Genomic DNA, 15,739 nt, shown 5'->3' with positions numbered 1-15,739 from the left:
GGAGGAGAGGGAGAATGAATGCGACTCAGTGCCCGCCCTCCGGAAACTGGCTGATCACAGAGACTGGTGTGAGAACAGACCATTCCAATATAACACAGCACCTTCTGGGATATCAGTCTTTACAGCCGCACTGTCTGATCCCACAGCCACCAGCCAGGTGTGACCATGAGCACTGCCAGCATGTAGGCTGAGCTGCGATCCACTGTAAGCGTAAAATTCGCACCAGATTTTGAATATTTAGCATGAAAACACAATGTAAACCATCTCAAACATGTTACACTGATCACACATATTGGGTTATATAAAGTACATCATTAAAATTAATTTCATGTATTTCTTTTTTAACGTCTACTACAAAATCTTAAACTACGTATGCAGTTTGCCCTGCTTTTCTAGTGGACAGCACTGCTCTTCGGGGTATTGTGGCAGCGCAGCTGCAATATAGGATCTAAGGCGAATCTTGAAGGGGGAATGGGCAAGGCATAGAGAGGTGGGAAGGTCAGAACTACCCATGTGGACGAGTTAAAATTGGATTCCTGTCTCACAACATACACAAAGATGAGCTATAGCCCTAGCCGGTGTGGCTCTGTGGATGGGGCATCGTCCTGCAAACTGAAAGGTCACTGGTTTGATTCCCAGTCAGGTCACCCGCCTGGGTTGCAGGCCAGGTCTCCGGTAGGGGGCAGGCAAGAGGAAAATGACTGATGTTTCTCTCCCTCTCTTTTTCCTTCCTTTCCCTTCTCTCTGAAAATAAACAAATAAATAAATAAAAATCTTTTAAAAAAAGAACTACATGTACATTAGAGGTTTAAATATAAAAAACTATTTCTGTTTTTGCAGAAACTTTTAAAATGACTATTTAAATTATTTACTGTGATTGAATGACAATAAAATAATTATTTCAAAAAATATTTACTTATTTTTAAGAACACGTGCATTAGAGGTTTAAATATGAAAAACCGCCCTGGCTGGTGTAGCTCAGTGGATTGGGCGTGGGCCTGCAAACTAAAGGATCACGGTTCAAATCCCAGTCAGGGCACATGCCTGGGTTGCAGGCCAGGTTCCTAGCAGGGGACACACAAGAGGCAACCATACATTGAAATTTCTCTCCATCTCTCTTTCCCTTCCCCTCTAAAGATAAATAAATAAAATCTTAAAAATAAATAAATAAATATTAAAAACTATTCCTGTTTTTGCAGAACCTTTTAAAATGACTATTTAAATTATTTACTGTGATTGAACAACAATAAAATAATTATTTTAAAAATTATTTACTTATTTTAATTTTACTTTTTGAAGGAATGGATTTTTAAAAAATATTTTACTTATTTATCTTTAGAGGGCAAGGGAAGGAAAGAGGGAGAAAAATATCAGTGTATGGTTTCCTCTAATATGTCCCCTGCTGGGAACTGGCCTGCAACCCAGGCATGTGCCCTGACTGGGAATCAAACCACAATTCTTTGGTTTGCAGGCCTGAGCTCAATCCACTGAGCTACACCAGCCAGAGATATTTACTTATTTTTAAATAGGAGCTTATGTTCACATGGTTGAAAACTCAAAAGCAACAAAAGGTATACAGTAAAAAATTTTCTTCTCGCTCTGATCTTCAGTTCCTGGAGTCCACTGCCTGAAGACAGTTTATGTTCATCTCTTTCTTATGTATCTTTTCAGAGATATTTTTAATGCTTTAAAAAGCAAACAGAGCCCTGGCTGGTGTGGCTCAGTGAATTGAGTGCCGGCTCCTGCAAACCAAAGGGTCACTGGTTCAATTCCCAGTGAGGGCATATGCCTGGGTTGTGGGCTAGGTTCCCTGTTGTGTGCGTGTGAGAGGCAACCAATGGATGTTTCTTTCCCTCTCTTGCTCCCTCCCTTCCCCTCTACCTAATAATAAATAAGTAAAATCTTTGAAAAATAAAAAGCAAACACAAAGACACATATACAACAGGAAAAATGTAATTTTTGTAGAAAAAATTATATAGATGGATATCTTTGTGATCTCTGGGTAGAAAAGATTTTTTAAGACAATACACAAAAAGAAGCATTAATTATAAAAGATTGTTAGATTTGACTCTAAAATTTAAAAAAAAACTTGTTTTGATGAAAAAGTATCATAAAACAAGATGAAAAACAAACCTCACACTGGGAGAAAGTATTTGTAACAGAGATAACTGACAAAAAAAATTACTGTGACATAGAAAGAACTACAAATCAATAGGAAAAAAATACAGTTCAGGAAAATAGGCCAGGCAATTCACAGAGACAAAACTTAAATGACTAATAAACTTATCAGGAATACAAATTAAAATCCTAATTTAAAAAATTCTAAATGTATTGATTTGAGAGAGAGATTTGTTGTTCCACTGATTTATGCATTCATTGGTTGAGTCTAGTATGTGCCCTGACCAGAGCTTGAACCCACAGCCTTGGTGTATCAGGATGATGCTCTAACCAACTGAACTATCCAGCCTTTAACTATCTGGCTTAAAACTGTATTTTACACTCATCAGATGGACAAAATTTAAACGTGGAACAAAACCAGGTGTTAGTGAGGATGTGGGCAACCAGGCTCTCATATGCCCTGCCAGTGAGGGTGTAGACCAACAGAACCAGTTTGAAGAACAGTCTGGCAACAGGCAGCAAAGCTGTGCAACTGTCTGGGGTAGCCCCGGCGGTCAAAGGCAGGTGAACCCAAACCCACAACTCAGTGATTCCTCTCCTTAGTGTGTGAGCTGAAAAGAGTCCACGTGTGCGCACAAGGAAGTATGTAAAGAATGTTCCAGAACACGATCTGTAGTGCAAAACAATGGGAGCTCCCTGCACGTCTGTCAACAGGAGACTGAATAGAGGTTGGGAAAGTCAACAGCCCGAGAAACGATGGAGGGAAGCCATTTAAGTCAACAGATTCACGTCGCAGTGCAGAGAGACACGAGTTGCGGGAGCGTACAGATAGGATGGTACGTTTGTGTTAGGCTTAAAAACACACAATGGCACTACATAGCACTTAGAGATAAAAACTCATGTAGTGAAAATAAAAGAAAGGCGTGAAAAGAAAACCATGTTCAGAACGATGGCTGCTAGGGCAGGGGAAGGAATGAGGGAAGGGAATGTAGGGCTGGCACTATACTGAGGATATTTTTTAAACTGGGCAGTGGCATTATGCAGTTCATTATTCTTTTTGCATGTCCCAATTATTTCATAGTAATTTATTTTTTAAAACAGCTCTGGCTGGTGTGGCTTGGTGTGGATTGAGCGTGGTCCCACAAAGCAAAAGGTCACAGTTTCAATTCCTGATCTGGACACAAGCCTGGGTTGTGAGCCAGGTTCCCGGTTTGGGGTGTGCAAGAGGCGACCGATCTGTTTCTCTCCCTCCCTTTCCCTGCCTCTAAAAAGAGATAAATAAAATCTTTAAAAAAAAACAAAAACGAAAACAATTTCTCTTTCGTCAACTGAATGAATGCTCCCCACCTGGCCCCGCCTAGGCTGGTGCGGCTCAGTGTTGTCCAGGCCAGGTCCCCAGCTGGGGCATGTGTAAGGGGCGATGGATTAGTGTTTTTATGTCTCACATCGAAGTTTTTCTCCTCTCCTTTCCCTCACCTCTCTCAAAATATATATATAAATAAATTCTTAAGAAAATAAAGAAGCGTTTTCCCCTCCTATGAAAAAAGAAGGCCTCCACTGGTGCCCTTCGAAGACGTACTTGGCCTCCGCAGGCAGCCCCCTGCTGCGGGGTCAGCCCACAGCCTTTATAGGAGCGTCAGGCTTGTGCTTCATTTGTTGTAGGGTGTTTTTTCCATGAAAACAAGTTTTTAATTTCAGTGCCTAATCCGTCCATCTTCTATAATTCAAGCATCCTCTACTACCCCTCTAAACACACTCCCTTTGTGCCACGTCCCCCAACCCCGCTGCCAGTTCCTCTGTTCTCTCTCAGCCAAGTGGGGAAGAGCTGTTTATTCTCGAGTCTGCGCTGTCCTTCCGCAGCCTCAAACTTGCTCCTGGGCCCGCCTTCAAAACTACCGTTGCCACGTTGCCAGGTGAGCTGTGCGTTGCCCACCAAGTGGGCGCCTCTACTTTGGCAGCAGGTGGCAGAACAGACTGTTCCTCCTTCTCGAGACCTTGACTCTTCACACATGTCCTGTTTTTCTCCCACCTCGCACTGCGGCATCGTTCCTGTATTCTTTGCTAGGTCAGTCCTGGGGCCTCTTTCTTCCTCCCTCTCCATCTCCTTTTAGGTGATTTCTGCCCTTTCTGTAACCAAATGCATTGGCGTGCTCCCAGATGTACATTTCCAGCCCTGACCACAACATCCAGTTGCCTATTGGACGCATCCCCATGGATGCCCAGTCGGTGGGAGGGACATATAACTTACTATCTAAACACTTCTAAGAGCAGAAACGAGTGCAATTAATTATGCCGGAACAGACAGAACTTGAACTGCCCCTGGCAGCCTGGGACATGTGTGCTGTCCCTATGCTCACCCTATGTCACTGTGACATCTACAATGGAAATCTCCAGACAGTCCTAAAATCTGTCTCTCACTGATCTCAGCAAAAGACATTTATCAAGACAAAACTCCACGAACTTGAATGATGAACCCCCGAGCCTTTCATTTCCCTCATCTCCCATACGATCTGTCCACAGTTGCTACCATACTTACCTGCAAAATGTATCGGAGTTCTGGCCACTTCCTCCACAGCCAGCACCCTGGGCCAAGCCACCCACGTGTCTTGCCTGCTGACTAGCCTCCCCACTCCCGCATTTGTCCCTCTGTGATCTGTTCTCCACACAGCAGCCCAGGGAACCTTCTAGAGCTTAAATCAGACCGTGGAACCCGTCGTTTAGAAGCCTCCCACAGTAGGCTTCCACTGTGCATGAATTACTGCCATCCACGGTAACACAGGTGAACTTCACAAACATGACGTTGAACAAAAGAAGCAAGGCCCAGGAAAAAGATTCTGTATCTCTTGTGTATCTCAGGCTATATGATTCCTTTAAACCAAGTTCAAAATGAGGAAAAACAAATTTGTTATTAAAAGTCAGCAGAGTGAGTACTGGTTCTTGATCTGGCTGCTGGTTGCAATAGGGTATTTGGTTCATGAAAAATTAATTAACTCTGACTGCTGTGGCTTGGCCGAGCATTGTCCTGCAAAGTGAAAGGTTGCAGGTTCAATTCCAAGTCAGGGCATGTGTCTGGGCTGTGGGCCAGGTCCCCAGTGGGGGCGTGTACAAGAGGCAGCTGATCAATGTTTGCCTCTCCCATCGATGTTTCTCTCCCCCACCTTTCTCCCTCTCTAGAAATAAAAAAAGAAAATCTTTTAAAAACGAGAAAAAAGAAAAAATGTATTAAGCTTATGTTCAGCATGACTTGTGTACTTTGCATACTATATTTTGACCCAAAATGTTTTCCTTTTTTTAAAAGATTTTGTTTACTTATTTTCAGAGAGATGGGAAAGGAGGGAGAAAGAGAGAGAGAGAAACATGATGGGCAAAGGAAACAGTGATCAGTTGCCTCCTTCATGCCCCCAACTAGGGACCTGGCCTACAACCCAGGCATGTGTTCTGACTGGGAATTGAACCAGCACCCCCTTGGTTCACAGGCCAGAGCTCAATCCACTGAGCCACACCAGCCAGGGCCCAAAATGTTTTCTTGCTTATCATCTAGAACACTCTTCCACCAGACTTAGGCTTCAGGGGTGGGGATCTTGTCTGCTTGCCCGCTGCTGCATCCCCAGAGCAGGGTGCACTGCTGGGCACACAGGAGACCCTTGAGTAAGGACGCAGTGAAAGCAGCCAGACTAGCTGCGGGAAGAACCTAGGAGGCAATGGCAGTGATCCTCAGAGAGAGGACTAGATCGAAACCCTGACTAGAGCCAGAATGAAGAGGAGGAGGGAGCTAAGACTTCAGAGGCAAAGTTAAGGTGGTGAGCTTACTAATTTAATTTTCCAATTACTCCTTATTTCTCCTAAGATTAAAACCAGTCTTTCTAGTGGCCCTAGAGCCATATGTGATCTGTCCCCACTTCCTCTCTGACCCCTTCCTACTCCTCCTCCCTCAGTCCCTCCACCCCAGCCCCTCAATCTCCTGCTCCGCCTCACAGACTGCACCTGTAGTCCTCTGCCCCGACACTCCTCCCAGGTTCCCACAGTGCCCCCTCTCCTCCTTTGGGTCTCACCTCCCTGCTCTCACTCTCATCAGAGCTCCAGTCACCCCTGACAGTTAGTGTGTCTCACATGTTTATTTATTACCTAGCTACCCACACTGCTAGTTTTCGAGAAGCAGGATTCCATCCCTTGATTTTAATCACAGCACTTCAGGCTGCAGGTGGCTGCACTCACCGACAAGGGCCCACCCACGTGGACACCCATGCTGCCCCAGCCCCGCCAAGTTGCCCCTGACCACTCCCTCCAAATCCTGTGGCGCTGACAGCCTCCAGCTGGAGCCAGCCCCCCGGCTGGCTGGCGGGCGCCAGCTCCTGGCAGAGGGGCCAGCGTGTAATTAGAAACTCTTCAAGCTCCCTAATTGCCAGTTCTTCTCCCAAAACGGGATGCTAGTGCTCTTCTGAGCAGCCCTTGTTGCCGGCTCCCTGAGGCCCGTGGAGAGGAGCAGCCAGGAGCAGAGCCAGGCTGGCGTGGAGGCGGAGCTGGAGAGGTCAGAGGGGACTGTGTGTCGGAGAAGCGCTGGCGAGTGGCCAGCGATCAAACGTGGCACAGCGAGGGCTGCTGTTCCTCAGGGTCCAGCCAGATCCTCGGTCCAGTCTATGCTGTGGCCTCCTCTCCACCTTCCTCCAGCCCCTGCTCTCACCCGTGCCCACAACGGGGACATCAAACAGCCCGTTCATTCTTTATTCAGATAGCATACAAATCACTACAAAAACTTTACAAAAGAGCCTTAAGGAGCTAATGCTACCACCGCCCTCAGCCCCTGAGACCCCAAGCAGAGGAGGAAGAGGAAGGAAAGGGAGTCCTGGCAGTGTTGGTGTCCCTACGGACTAGCAGGGAGACCGAGGTGACAGGGCATGGGACCTAGGGGGTGGCGTAGAAGCCAGTGGGCCTTGGGCAGGTAATGACAGAGGCCGTTGTGGGGTGCTCCACCTCCACCCACAGAGCAAGACAGGGCTGACCCACAGCATCTAACCCCAAGACAGGGCTCTTCCCCTGAGTCACCCCCAAGGGCCTGCCTCTCCTCTCCCCAGCCAGGGCATCCGATCCCTCTAGTCCACCCCCTCTGGTAAACAAACAGGGAAGTACCCAGCCAACTTAAGACTTGAGGAATAACCCACCTACCTTCCTGACAGAAGTGGGTCCACAGCTGCCTCCCCCTCCCTGCTCCAGCCCACCCCAGACTCCCCAGAAGAGACAGAGATTGGCCCCTCTCCTCCTCGGGCTGCCTGCCCAGCTCCTACCCCTAACCCCATGAAGCTGTTGGGAAAGAGGCACATGAACTGAGAGGCTGGTCCAGGCAGGGACTCGGGATGCTGCAGCCCACAGCCCCTCACTTGGGGCTGCTAGGCTGGGGGTACTCCTCCTCCAAGGGGGGCACCAGTTTCAAGTCAGGGCCGAAGGGCTTGTCTCCGCGGGGGAAGGCCTTCTGCTTCTGGAAGGGGTCCCTGTTGTCAGGGGAATCCTGCTGCTCCTTGTGCTCTGGCTGTGCACCAGGGTTGGGGTTCCTCACGCTGCCCACAAAGAGGGGCAGGCTCGTGGAGTCCTCGAGGATGAAGAAGAGGAAGGGGCGGTTCACGCTGAAGGAGGAGAGGGACATGCGGGACATGGCAGAGCTGGTCGCCGCAGCCGCCTCCACGCCCGCCTCACTGAGCTCCAGCGTGGACTGATGCTGGACGCTGGACACCACCAGTCTCTGCTCCGAGATTCCGCGCAGGTCTGGGGCCAGAAACAGCTCCTGCAGGCCTGCCCAGGGTGACAGTGGCTGGTCAGAGCTGCCTGCTGCCCCACAGGCTGCCTGGCCCTGACCGGGAAGGTGTTCCCTGACCAGGGAATAGCTGGAACCCACAGATTCCTGGCTGACTCCTGCTTAACCTTCAAGTGTCAACTTAAAGGTTACTTCCTCCAGGAAGCCTTCCTTGATCCCCTGCTCCAAAGTCCTGACAGGTGCCTTTTCAATGTTCTTCTGGGTAAAATGGAGAGAATCTCTATGTCTTATCACTTATGCTGAATCATAAGTACTGACTCATCTGCCCACTCCATTAAACTGAGCTCTTTGTACACAGAGGGCTCCCAGTGCCTAGTGCAATGCCACTTGCATGCTTGCAGGAGAGCCAGTGAGGCTCACACACCAACCACCCCTGGCTGATTCTCTGCACCGCAGTCTCAGGCAGAGCAGGTCCTCATTCCCTAGGCCGCCCAGCACATCCCAAGACAGAGGCCCAGGGCCTCCCATCAAACCCTCTCACCTTCTTAAGCCTTAGAAAAGGCGAAGACACAAGCTTACCTTTGTCCCTGACCCCCTGCCAGCCGGGGGCTTCCTCCTCACCCAGANAACTCCCAGCAGGGGACGCATGAAAGGCAACCACACATTGATTTCTCTCTCCCTCTCTCCTTCCCCTCTAAAGATAAATAAATAAATAAAGTTAAAAAATTCTAAAAAAAAAAGAAAAAGAAAGAAAACCAAGACAGAGTCCCAGGGCCTCCCATCAAACCCTCTCACCTTCTTAAGCCTTAGAAAAGGCGAAGACACAAGCTTACCTTTGTCCCTGACCCCCTGCCAGCCGGGGGCTTCCTCCTCACCCAGACTGACCTAGGTGGTGGTCCCATGCCCAGCCTCCTTACCTAGCTGGCTAAGGGTGGCCACCAGGTCCAGCTGATATTTCAGGTGCAGCTTAGGCAGCTGGACCTTGGTGGGCCTCTCTCGCTGCGAGGGCTGATGCAAGATGTCCCAGCTCAGGTTGGCCAGCACCTGGGACACATTCCACTCAAAGTAGGTGGGCACAATGACCACGAAGCTCATGTTGTTCTTAAAGGGGAAATGAGCCACCTACAGACAAAGGAAGGAGGCAACATGAGGACCAGGCGGCTCCCAGACCAGGGTGGTCTGGGCCAGCACGAGCTTCTGAGACCAATGGGTGGGGTGTCAGTCCATCCTTCTCCGGTACGATCGCACCTCCCCAAGCCGCCGGTTCCTCACCTGTAAAGCGGAGTGACACTACCTGCCCACCTTGCAGGTTGACACTTCACCCAAAGAGACAGCACCTTTTAAGCTTCTAGCAGAATGTCTGCATTTAGGCCCCATCAATAAATGGCGTTTCTCTATCTCTTCATCTGCTACTACCTGCTAGCCCTGTGACTGGTGGTGAAAAATCACCTGTGGTCCCCTTTCCATGTATTCAATGGACTTGGGTCATTAGTTTTCAAACTGCGCCCTAGGTTCTACAGAGCAGCTGCAGCCACGGGTGGTCGTCTCTCTACCCCTCTCACCTGCAACACTGACTTTGCCCAGCCCTGTATATTTGCTTTGACTTGGTCTAAGATTTCATGTGAGCGGGGTTTCTGCAGCTCAGGAAATATGAAAGCCACTGGGCTCGATGGTCTCTTGCAGCTTTGACGCCTGCGGTTCTCAGCAGGCCCCACCGGCAGGACCCCTACGAGTGGGAGGAACACCAGCATCTGGCCGCCGAGCTGCCTACACAGTGCCTGAGAGCAGGGAGGACAAGGAATGGAGACAGAGGGCAAAGGAAGAGTGGGCAGGACATAGCCTGGAGGGGAGGAGCCGCAGCAGGAAAAAAACCAGTGGGGTGGCAAACCAGACATCACCTTTCAGGGTGTACTGGAGAGAAGCCGGGACGCTGCTGCCCGGTTCTGCCTCGTTGACTGCCGCCCTCGGGTGGGCTGCAGAAGCAGATGCGGCCTTGCTGAAGCGAGGCAACACTGCCATCTCAGCCACAGGCACCAGTTCTTCCAACCCAGTGATCAGTGACCAAGCCGAAGGGTGGGTGTGACCTACCACATGTAGGCCGGAAGCAAGGGAGTCCACACCTGAGATGACTCGGAATAGCACTCTGTCCAACCAGAATGTTCCATCAGGAAGCTGACAAAGCCATCCCAGTCAGACCCTTGCTTCTAAGGAGTACTGCGGGGGACTCTAGTGTGGGGGTGCTGAGGCCCCGAGGGTGCCTGCCCCATAACCCGTGGGTCTTTGTAATATAACCCCACAACCAGGGATCACCTGGGTCTCCACTCAGTGCCCCTCCTCAAAAAGCGACCACTTGGCCCTGGCTGGCGTAACTCAGTGGATTGAGCGCGGGCCTGCGAACCAGAAGATCGTGGTTCGATTCCTAGTCAGGGCACATGCCTGGGTTGCAGGCCAGTTCCCAGCAGGGGACTCACAAGAGGCAACCATACATTGATACTTCTCTCCTCCTCTCCTTTCCTTCCCCTCTAAAGATAAATAAATAAAATCTTTAAAAAAAATTTTTAAAAAGACCACTCAATCTACAATAACTGCCCCAGTCACTAATAGATCACCTTTTGAAAATTTTTTCTGGGCAGGGTCTGGGGAAGGGGCAGCAGGGGCCATGTACAGCCACACAGGTGGCAAGAAGGAGCCCCTGAAACAACCCAAGAAGCAGGCCAAGGAGATGGACGAGGAAGATAAGGCATTCAAGCAGAAGCAAAAAGAGGAGCAGAAGAAACTCGAGGAGCTAAAAGTGAAGGCTGCGGGGAAGGGCCCCCTGGCCACTGGTGGAATTAAGAAATCTGACAAAGAGTGAGCTGTTCCTGTGATGGGGGCACTGGTGATCCTTCGTTCCATTCCTGTGTTAACCTCTGGATTCCCTGTCACAACATCTCTTGTCACCTATAGATGGAATGAAGTGTTGCCTGGGAGCCTGTTGTACATTTAAGAATAAACTTTTGTAAAAAATAAAAAAACAAAAAAATTTTTCCTCTGTAACACTTAGCACTAGATGAAATCATCCTGGCGATCTTTGTATGCTCGTGTACCGTGCGCCTTCCCACTGGAGAGCAGGGCTCCCCTTGTGTTCCACTGAATCCCCCGTGCTTAGAAGAGAATCTGGCGCACAGCAAGTGCCCGATATCACCTTGTTGAATAAATGAATCTCAAAGAGCCTGGAGCCTCAGTGCCCCTGGGTGGGGGCATAGTGAGACCTTTCACTGCCACATGTCCCCTACGGGGAAGGTGGAGACACACCTCCCCACCGCTGTGCCTATTCCCTTCCCCACACCCCAGCTCCTGGGCCCGGCCTGGGCCATCAAGGGTGACCTGTATCTCAGGCTGCTCCAGCGAGAACCAGCGCAGAGGGTACGTGAGGGCCTGCATCATGTCCACCGGCACCGCGAACTGCTCGTCCAGGTGGAAGGTTTCTCTCCGGGTGAGGCTCGGATCGAACTTGCTCTTCCAGAAACCTACATCCAGCAGAGGGCAGGGGCCACATAGACTGGGACCAGGGTGGGTCCTGTACCACCAGCTTCTTCCCCATCTCACCCAGAACCCATTTGAAGGACAAAAGGTGAGGGCCGAGACCTCAGAGGATGCTGTGCCAGTTGAAACACAGTTGAAACACAGTTGATCTGAGGTCTCTTTTCTGTTGCACTTTTAAAACCTGGGCATGCATTTGCCCATGCCCTGCCACGCTCTCAGGAACTTCCCCTTGGGCCTTTCCAGATTCAGTTTCCTCCTAGGGTACTCCATCTGGTTCCTACCATCTCCCTACCACACCATTGCCTGTCTCCCACCCTCTCCCAAGCAACAACCCAGAGAGGTCCTTGCCTCCTTGTTCAGCCCTGAGGAGGAAGAGGGACCCCCAGAACAAAGGCCAGCTCAGCCTACAGGGCAGGGGTCTGAGCTGCAGGGTAGGGGGCCAGAGAAGAGGGGGAGCGCACCCTGGAAATGGATGGCATTGAGGAGGAGAAGCACCGTGTCGTCGGACAGCTCCGAGAGGAAATCCTCAATCTTCCCCTCCGTGGTCTCCTTCACCCATTTGTTGATGTTCGCCAAGTCATCCCCCTTCTTTCCCATCAGGTTTATGGGCTTTGCGCCAAAGAGATGTTCTGATTGTTTCAGGAAGTCCTCTTTGATGGGAAATCCTACACAGAAGGGGCCACAAGCTGCTCCCTGGCTCAGGCACCACAATGATCCAGCTGGCAACCTGACCTTGCCAAGCTCACCTCCCCTACCCTGTCCACCCCAGGATACTTCCTAGGGGCTCCCCTACAACCAGCACCTACCTTTCCGCAGGTACATCCTGGCAGCCATTCGGAATGCCCCAGGGCCCAGGTCCTGGCAGAGGCGGCTCAGCAGGTGGGGGAGGCAAGGCCCTGAGTCTGCATGCAGCACCTGCTGCAACCGCTGCAGTGTCTGGTTCTGCGCACCTGGAGGGGACCCCATCGGCTCTGGCCCAGGCCGGGTTCTTTCCCACCACCACTGTCTACCCAGTGCCTCCTGAGTGCCCACGGTGAGCACGGCCCTGGGACCACACACCCTCCTCATGCCCACTGAGCTGGTCTGAGTGCCAGGCCCCCTAGGTTCTACTTCCACCTCTGCTGCTGCTGACAGTCTGGGGGACCACGTCTGACAGGAACTGTCATCTCTCCCTGGACCTCAGTTTCCCACAGTGAGACCCTCCATGTCTCCGATGGAGACATTGTAGCTATCAGACTCTTGCATGAAAGTAACCAGAAGCAGATCCCTGGGTCCAGCCCCTGGGAATCTGATTCACAGAAACTTGAGGTGGGCCCAGGAATCTGCATTTTCACCAAATGTCCAAGTGACCCTGACAGAGGAGTAACTCTGATGTAGTGAGTCCCTGCTGGCCTCCCAGCTCTGCTGGTCTGGACAGGTGCTGCCACAGTACCTAGTGCCAGGTGAGACAGTGCCAGGGCCACACTCAGGGGTGACAGGATGAGGTTGGGGCTGGCGGACCTCTGGGCCACCATGGAGAATAGGTCTGTGGTGAAGGCCATCATGGCCTTGGCCAGCCTGTGGGTCTGCTCCAGGGTTGGGGCCGCCTTGCAGTCACCCAGGGCCTTCTTCAGGGCAGGCTGGCCCCGAAGCTCCTGCAGGGATATATCAGGGGCCAGTGGGGGCCAGGGGTCAACTCCGGGTTCTGTGTCGGAGATCTCCTTTATAGTTCCTGTACCTGGGGACAGCAGGGCCTTGTCCCAGTCCTGATACATTCTGGGGACTGGATCCCTTCCTCTGGTCCCTCTTACTCTCTCCCTCCAGTTCTCAGGCCCCAGGCCATGCCCCCCCAGTTTCCTCACCCCTGCAGATGGGCCCCCTTCCCTCGGGTCCCACCCATTTTCCCAGCCCCACCTGGTTGTACCTGGTTGCCCAATTTGAGGAAGCTAAGTGGGGACAGCTTCTCCTGATTTGGCCCAATCACTATCTGAAGAAAAGAGGAAGCAGTTGGAGAGGGACCCTTCCCCTAGGTCCCCCACCCTGTACAAGCCACAGGCAACACCCCCCCAGGGCCTTCCTTCCTGTCAAGCCCCCTCACTTCCCAGTACCTGCTGGCCTAAGGGCTCCATGGCGCTCACTGGAGAGAACTGTTGAAAAGGATGAGGAGAGGAGGGGGAACCCCCTCAGAGCCAGACCCTCGCATTACCCCCCACCCCTTCTCTTCTTTCCTCTCAGATCTCTCCCCCGTCCCCTCCCCACCAGACCCAGACCACCACGCAGGCTCACCACCGAGCAGGGGCCTTGCAGGCAGGACAAGCTGAGCACCAGGAGCCCCTGCAGCAGCGCCATGTTCCTGTATGGGACAGGAAGCCTTGGTTCCAAACTCGCCCCCTTCTCCTCACTCTGTCACCAATGATCTGACCAGCTACCTGAGGCCAAGCCCCCACACACACCGTGGATCCGCCCACATGACCACAGGCCAGCAAAGCCCGGAGGGAGATGTAAGCTACGCACCTGGCCCAGAACACACTGGCCGTGGCTCTCAGCTCTGAGGGGTGGGATCCCCGCCCCCGCCCTGAATTGTGTCCTCTCTCATGTTTGCTGGTTTTTCACATTTCGTGCACTGAGAATGTTTCAGTTCATAGGGGGAAAATATCAAAACAAAGACCCTCCTCATTCTTCAAAGCCTGACATTGTCAGACTGGGGTTTGAATCTATACTTTGACCCTCGCCAGAGGAAATTGGACATCTTCCTTAAAGCCCTTTTGGGCTTCTTATTTTGTAAAATGGTGGCACAAGTCCCTACGTCCACCCACGGGTATTGTGAGGGCCAAAATAAGACAGTCTTTGTGAGCCCTGAGTACAATAGCTGGCACTCCTAATGGCTATTGTCAGCCTAGCCCAAGGCCCCTCTTCTGAGAACTTGGCCCTGTACTTGGGCACCGTCCCCAGATCTCTATCCATCTGGCCCACCTTTGCTGGCTGGTCTGGTCTGGTCTCCTCCACAAGGTAGACCAGCCAGTGAGGCTCTGGGGTCTCAGCAGGAGTGGTGGGTTGGTCCTGAGAGCCGTCTTGTTGACCCAGCAGCAGAACCCAATGAATGACTCTGGCCAGAGCCACCTTTGGACTTATGGGAAACACTCTGCCCCAGGCTCCCTCCGGGAAGCCAGGCTGGCAGGAGGAGATGGACAGGTCCAGGTCTAGCCTCAGAGCAGGTCTCACACACCCTGCCCCCATCTCAGGGCCAGACTTTCTGGGAGATCATTCTACTACCCCCTGGCCTCACCCCCATCACACACAAGGGCCCTTAGCCCAGGTTCAGATCCCCAACCTGGGCTTCTGAATCTGTCTGGCTAGAAAATACCTCCAGTTTTTCAAGTCCCAAAGAGACCTCCCCTGGATCCCCTACCTTAGCCCCCCATCATGCCAAGAGGCTGGGAAACAACAGTTCTCCTGAATAAATTCAGGACCCCCTCAGCCAGGTGGGCAGCTCCTACCTCCTGACTTGCCCAAGGAGCAGGCCAAGCCACCCCTCCCCTCCTACCTCTTTGGGCTTCTCTCTGCTGCACACGATGTCCCTCTGGCTCTGCTTGGGTGCTCCCCACACTCTGCCTGGCTCCAGCCAGCCCAGCTAAGCCCTCCCCTCCCACCAGGACCTTTGCTCTCAGCCAACCCCTGCTCAGATTGCTTTCTCCTCCGGTAAATATTGACCTGCGATCCGTTAAACATTGATATTGGGCCGCAGGCCTCTTTCCCACGGGGGCATCTAATCCTGAGATGGCCATCTGGAACCACACAGGTTTAGGTACCAGCTGAGCCTGGGAAAGGAGGTTCAGGAGACAATGGAGGAGGCTGTCCTCATGTGAAGAGCAGATCCAGGAAGGACAGGGATCCTCCAGAGACCCCATTAGGTGGGGAGTTCCCCCTGCTTTAGTCGGGCTCAGAGAGGCTCTGTAACCTGCCAAGGGCACAGAGCTGGGCCCAGTTACATCCTCATTCCTGCTCCCAATGTCTTTCTCTCTCCCCCACAACCGCCTCCCCATTCCAAGGGGAGGGAAGAAGAAGCTGCGGGAGCTTATGTAGGGAAGCCAGGATAGGGTGCCCAAACCAACCCATACGTGCCCAGGATCCTGGTTAGCTGCCTTCAGCCTGGGCCAGAAGGCAGGAGATGGGAAAAGATGCATCCTCTCTCAGCATCCTCATTAGGAGTGATGCCTCCTTACCCTCCCCAAGGGTAAGTGTTCTGGAAGCTGGCATGGCTTCACCCACCAGAAGCCCTGTCTCCTGTGCTGCCTGAGGAACAATGGTCAGGCTGCCTCCCCACCTCTTGCCCAACTCACTGCCCTGCAGGCTGTGGGGTCTCAACCTCCC

General features: G+C 51.8%; 2 protein-coding genes across 3 annotated transcripts; one reads left to right on the top strand and one right to left on the bottom strand.

Annotated features, from left to right (window-relative positions):
- Window positions 1-6,826: 6,826 nt before the first annotated feature.
- SERPINF2 (serpin family F member 2) lies at window positions 6,827-15,023 on the bottom strand. Of its 2 annotated transcripts, none has more exons than XM_037070395.1 (10): window positions 14,913-15,023; window positions 13,655-13,721; window positions 13,477-13,515; window positions 13,293-13,355; window positions 12,822-13,023; window positions 12,196-12,339; window positions 11,851-12,054; window positions 11,231-11,373; window positions 8,782-8,986; window positions 6,827-7,902 (listed from the first exon to the last, which is right to left on the bottom strand). In XM_037070395.1, exons 2-10 carry the CDS (start codon window positions 13,715-13,717, stop codon window positions 7,490-7,492), a joined length of 1,476 nt encoding a protein of 491 aa, XP_036926290.1. In that variant the 5' UTR covers window positions 13,718-13,721; window positions 14,913-15,023; the 3' UTR covers window positions 6,827-7,489. The 2 variants fall into 2 exon arrangements, with proteins under 2 accessions (XP_036926290.1, XP_036926291.1); XM_037070396.1 differs by lacking the exon at window positions 14,913-15,023 and adding an exon at window positions 14,342-14,474.
- LOC119003784 (translation machinery-associated protein 7) lies at window positions 10,500-10,718 on the top strand. Its single transcript, XM_037070397.1, has one exon. The coding sequence runs from the start codon at window positions 10,524-10,526 to the stop codon at window positions 10,716-10,718; it is 195 nt and encodes a 64-aa protein (XP_036926292.1). The 5' UTR covers window positions 10,500-10,523.
- Window positions 15,024-15,739: the final 716 nt, after the last annotated feature.

Source organism: Sturnira hondurensis, unplaced genomic scaffold, assembly GCF_014824575.4.
Source record: "Sturnira hondurensis isolate 20B ecotype Veracruz unplaced genomic scaffold, ASM1482457v3 Scaffold0018728, whole genome shotgun sequence".
Taxonomy (NCBI): Eukaryota; Metazoa; Chordata; class Mammalia; order Chiroptera; family Phyllostomidae; genus Sturnira; species Sturnira hondurensis.
This window is presented reverse-complemented; position numbering and strand designations above follow the sequence as displayed.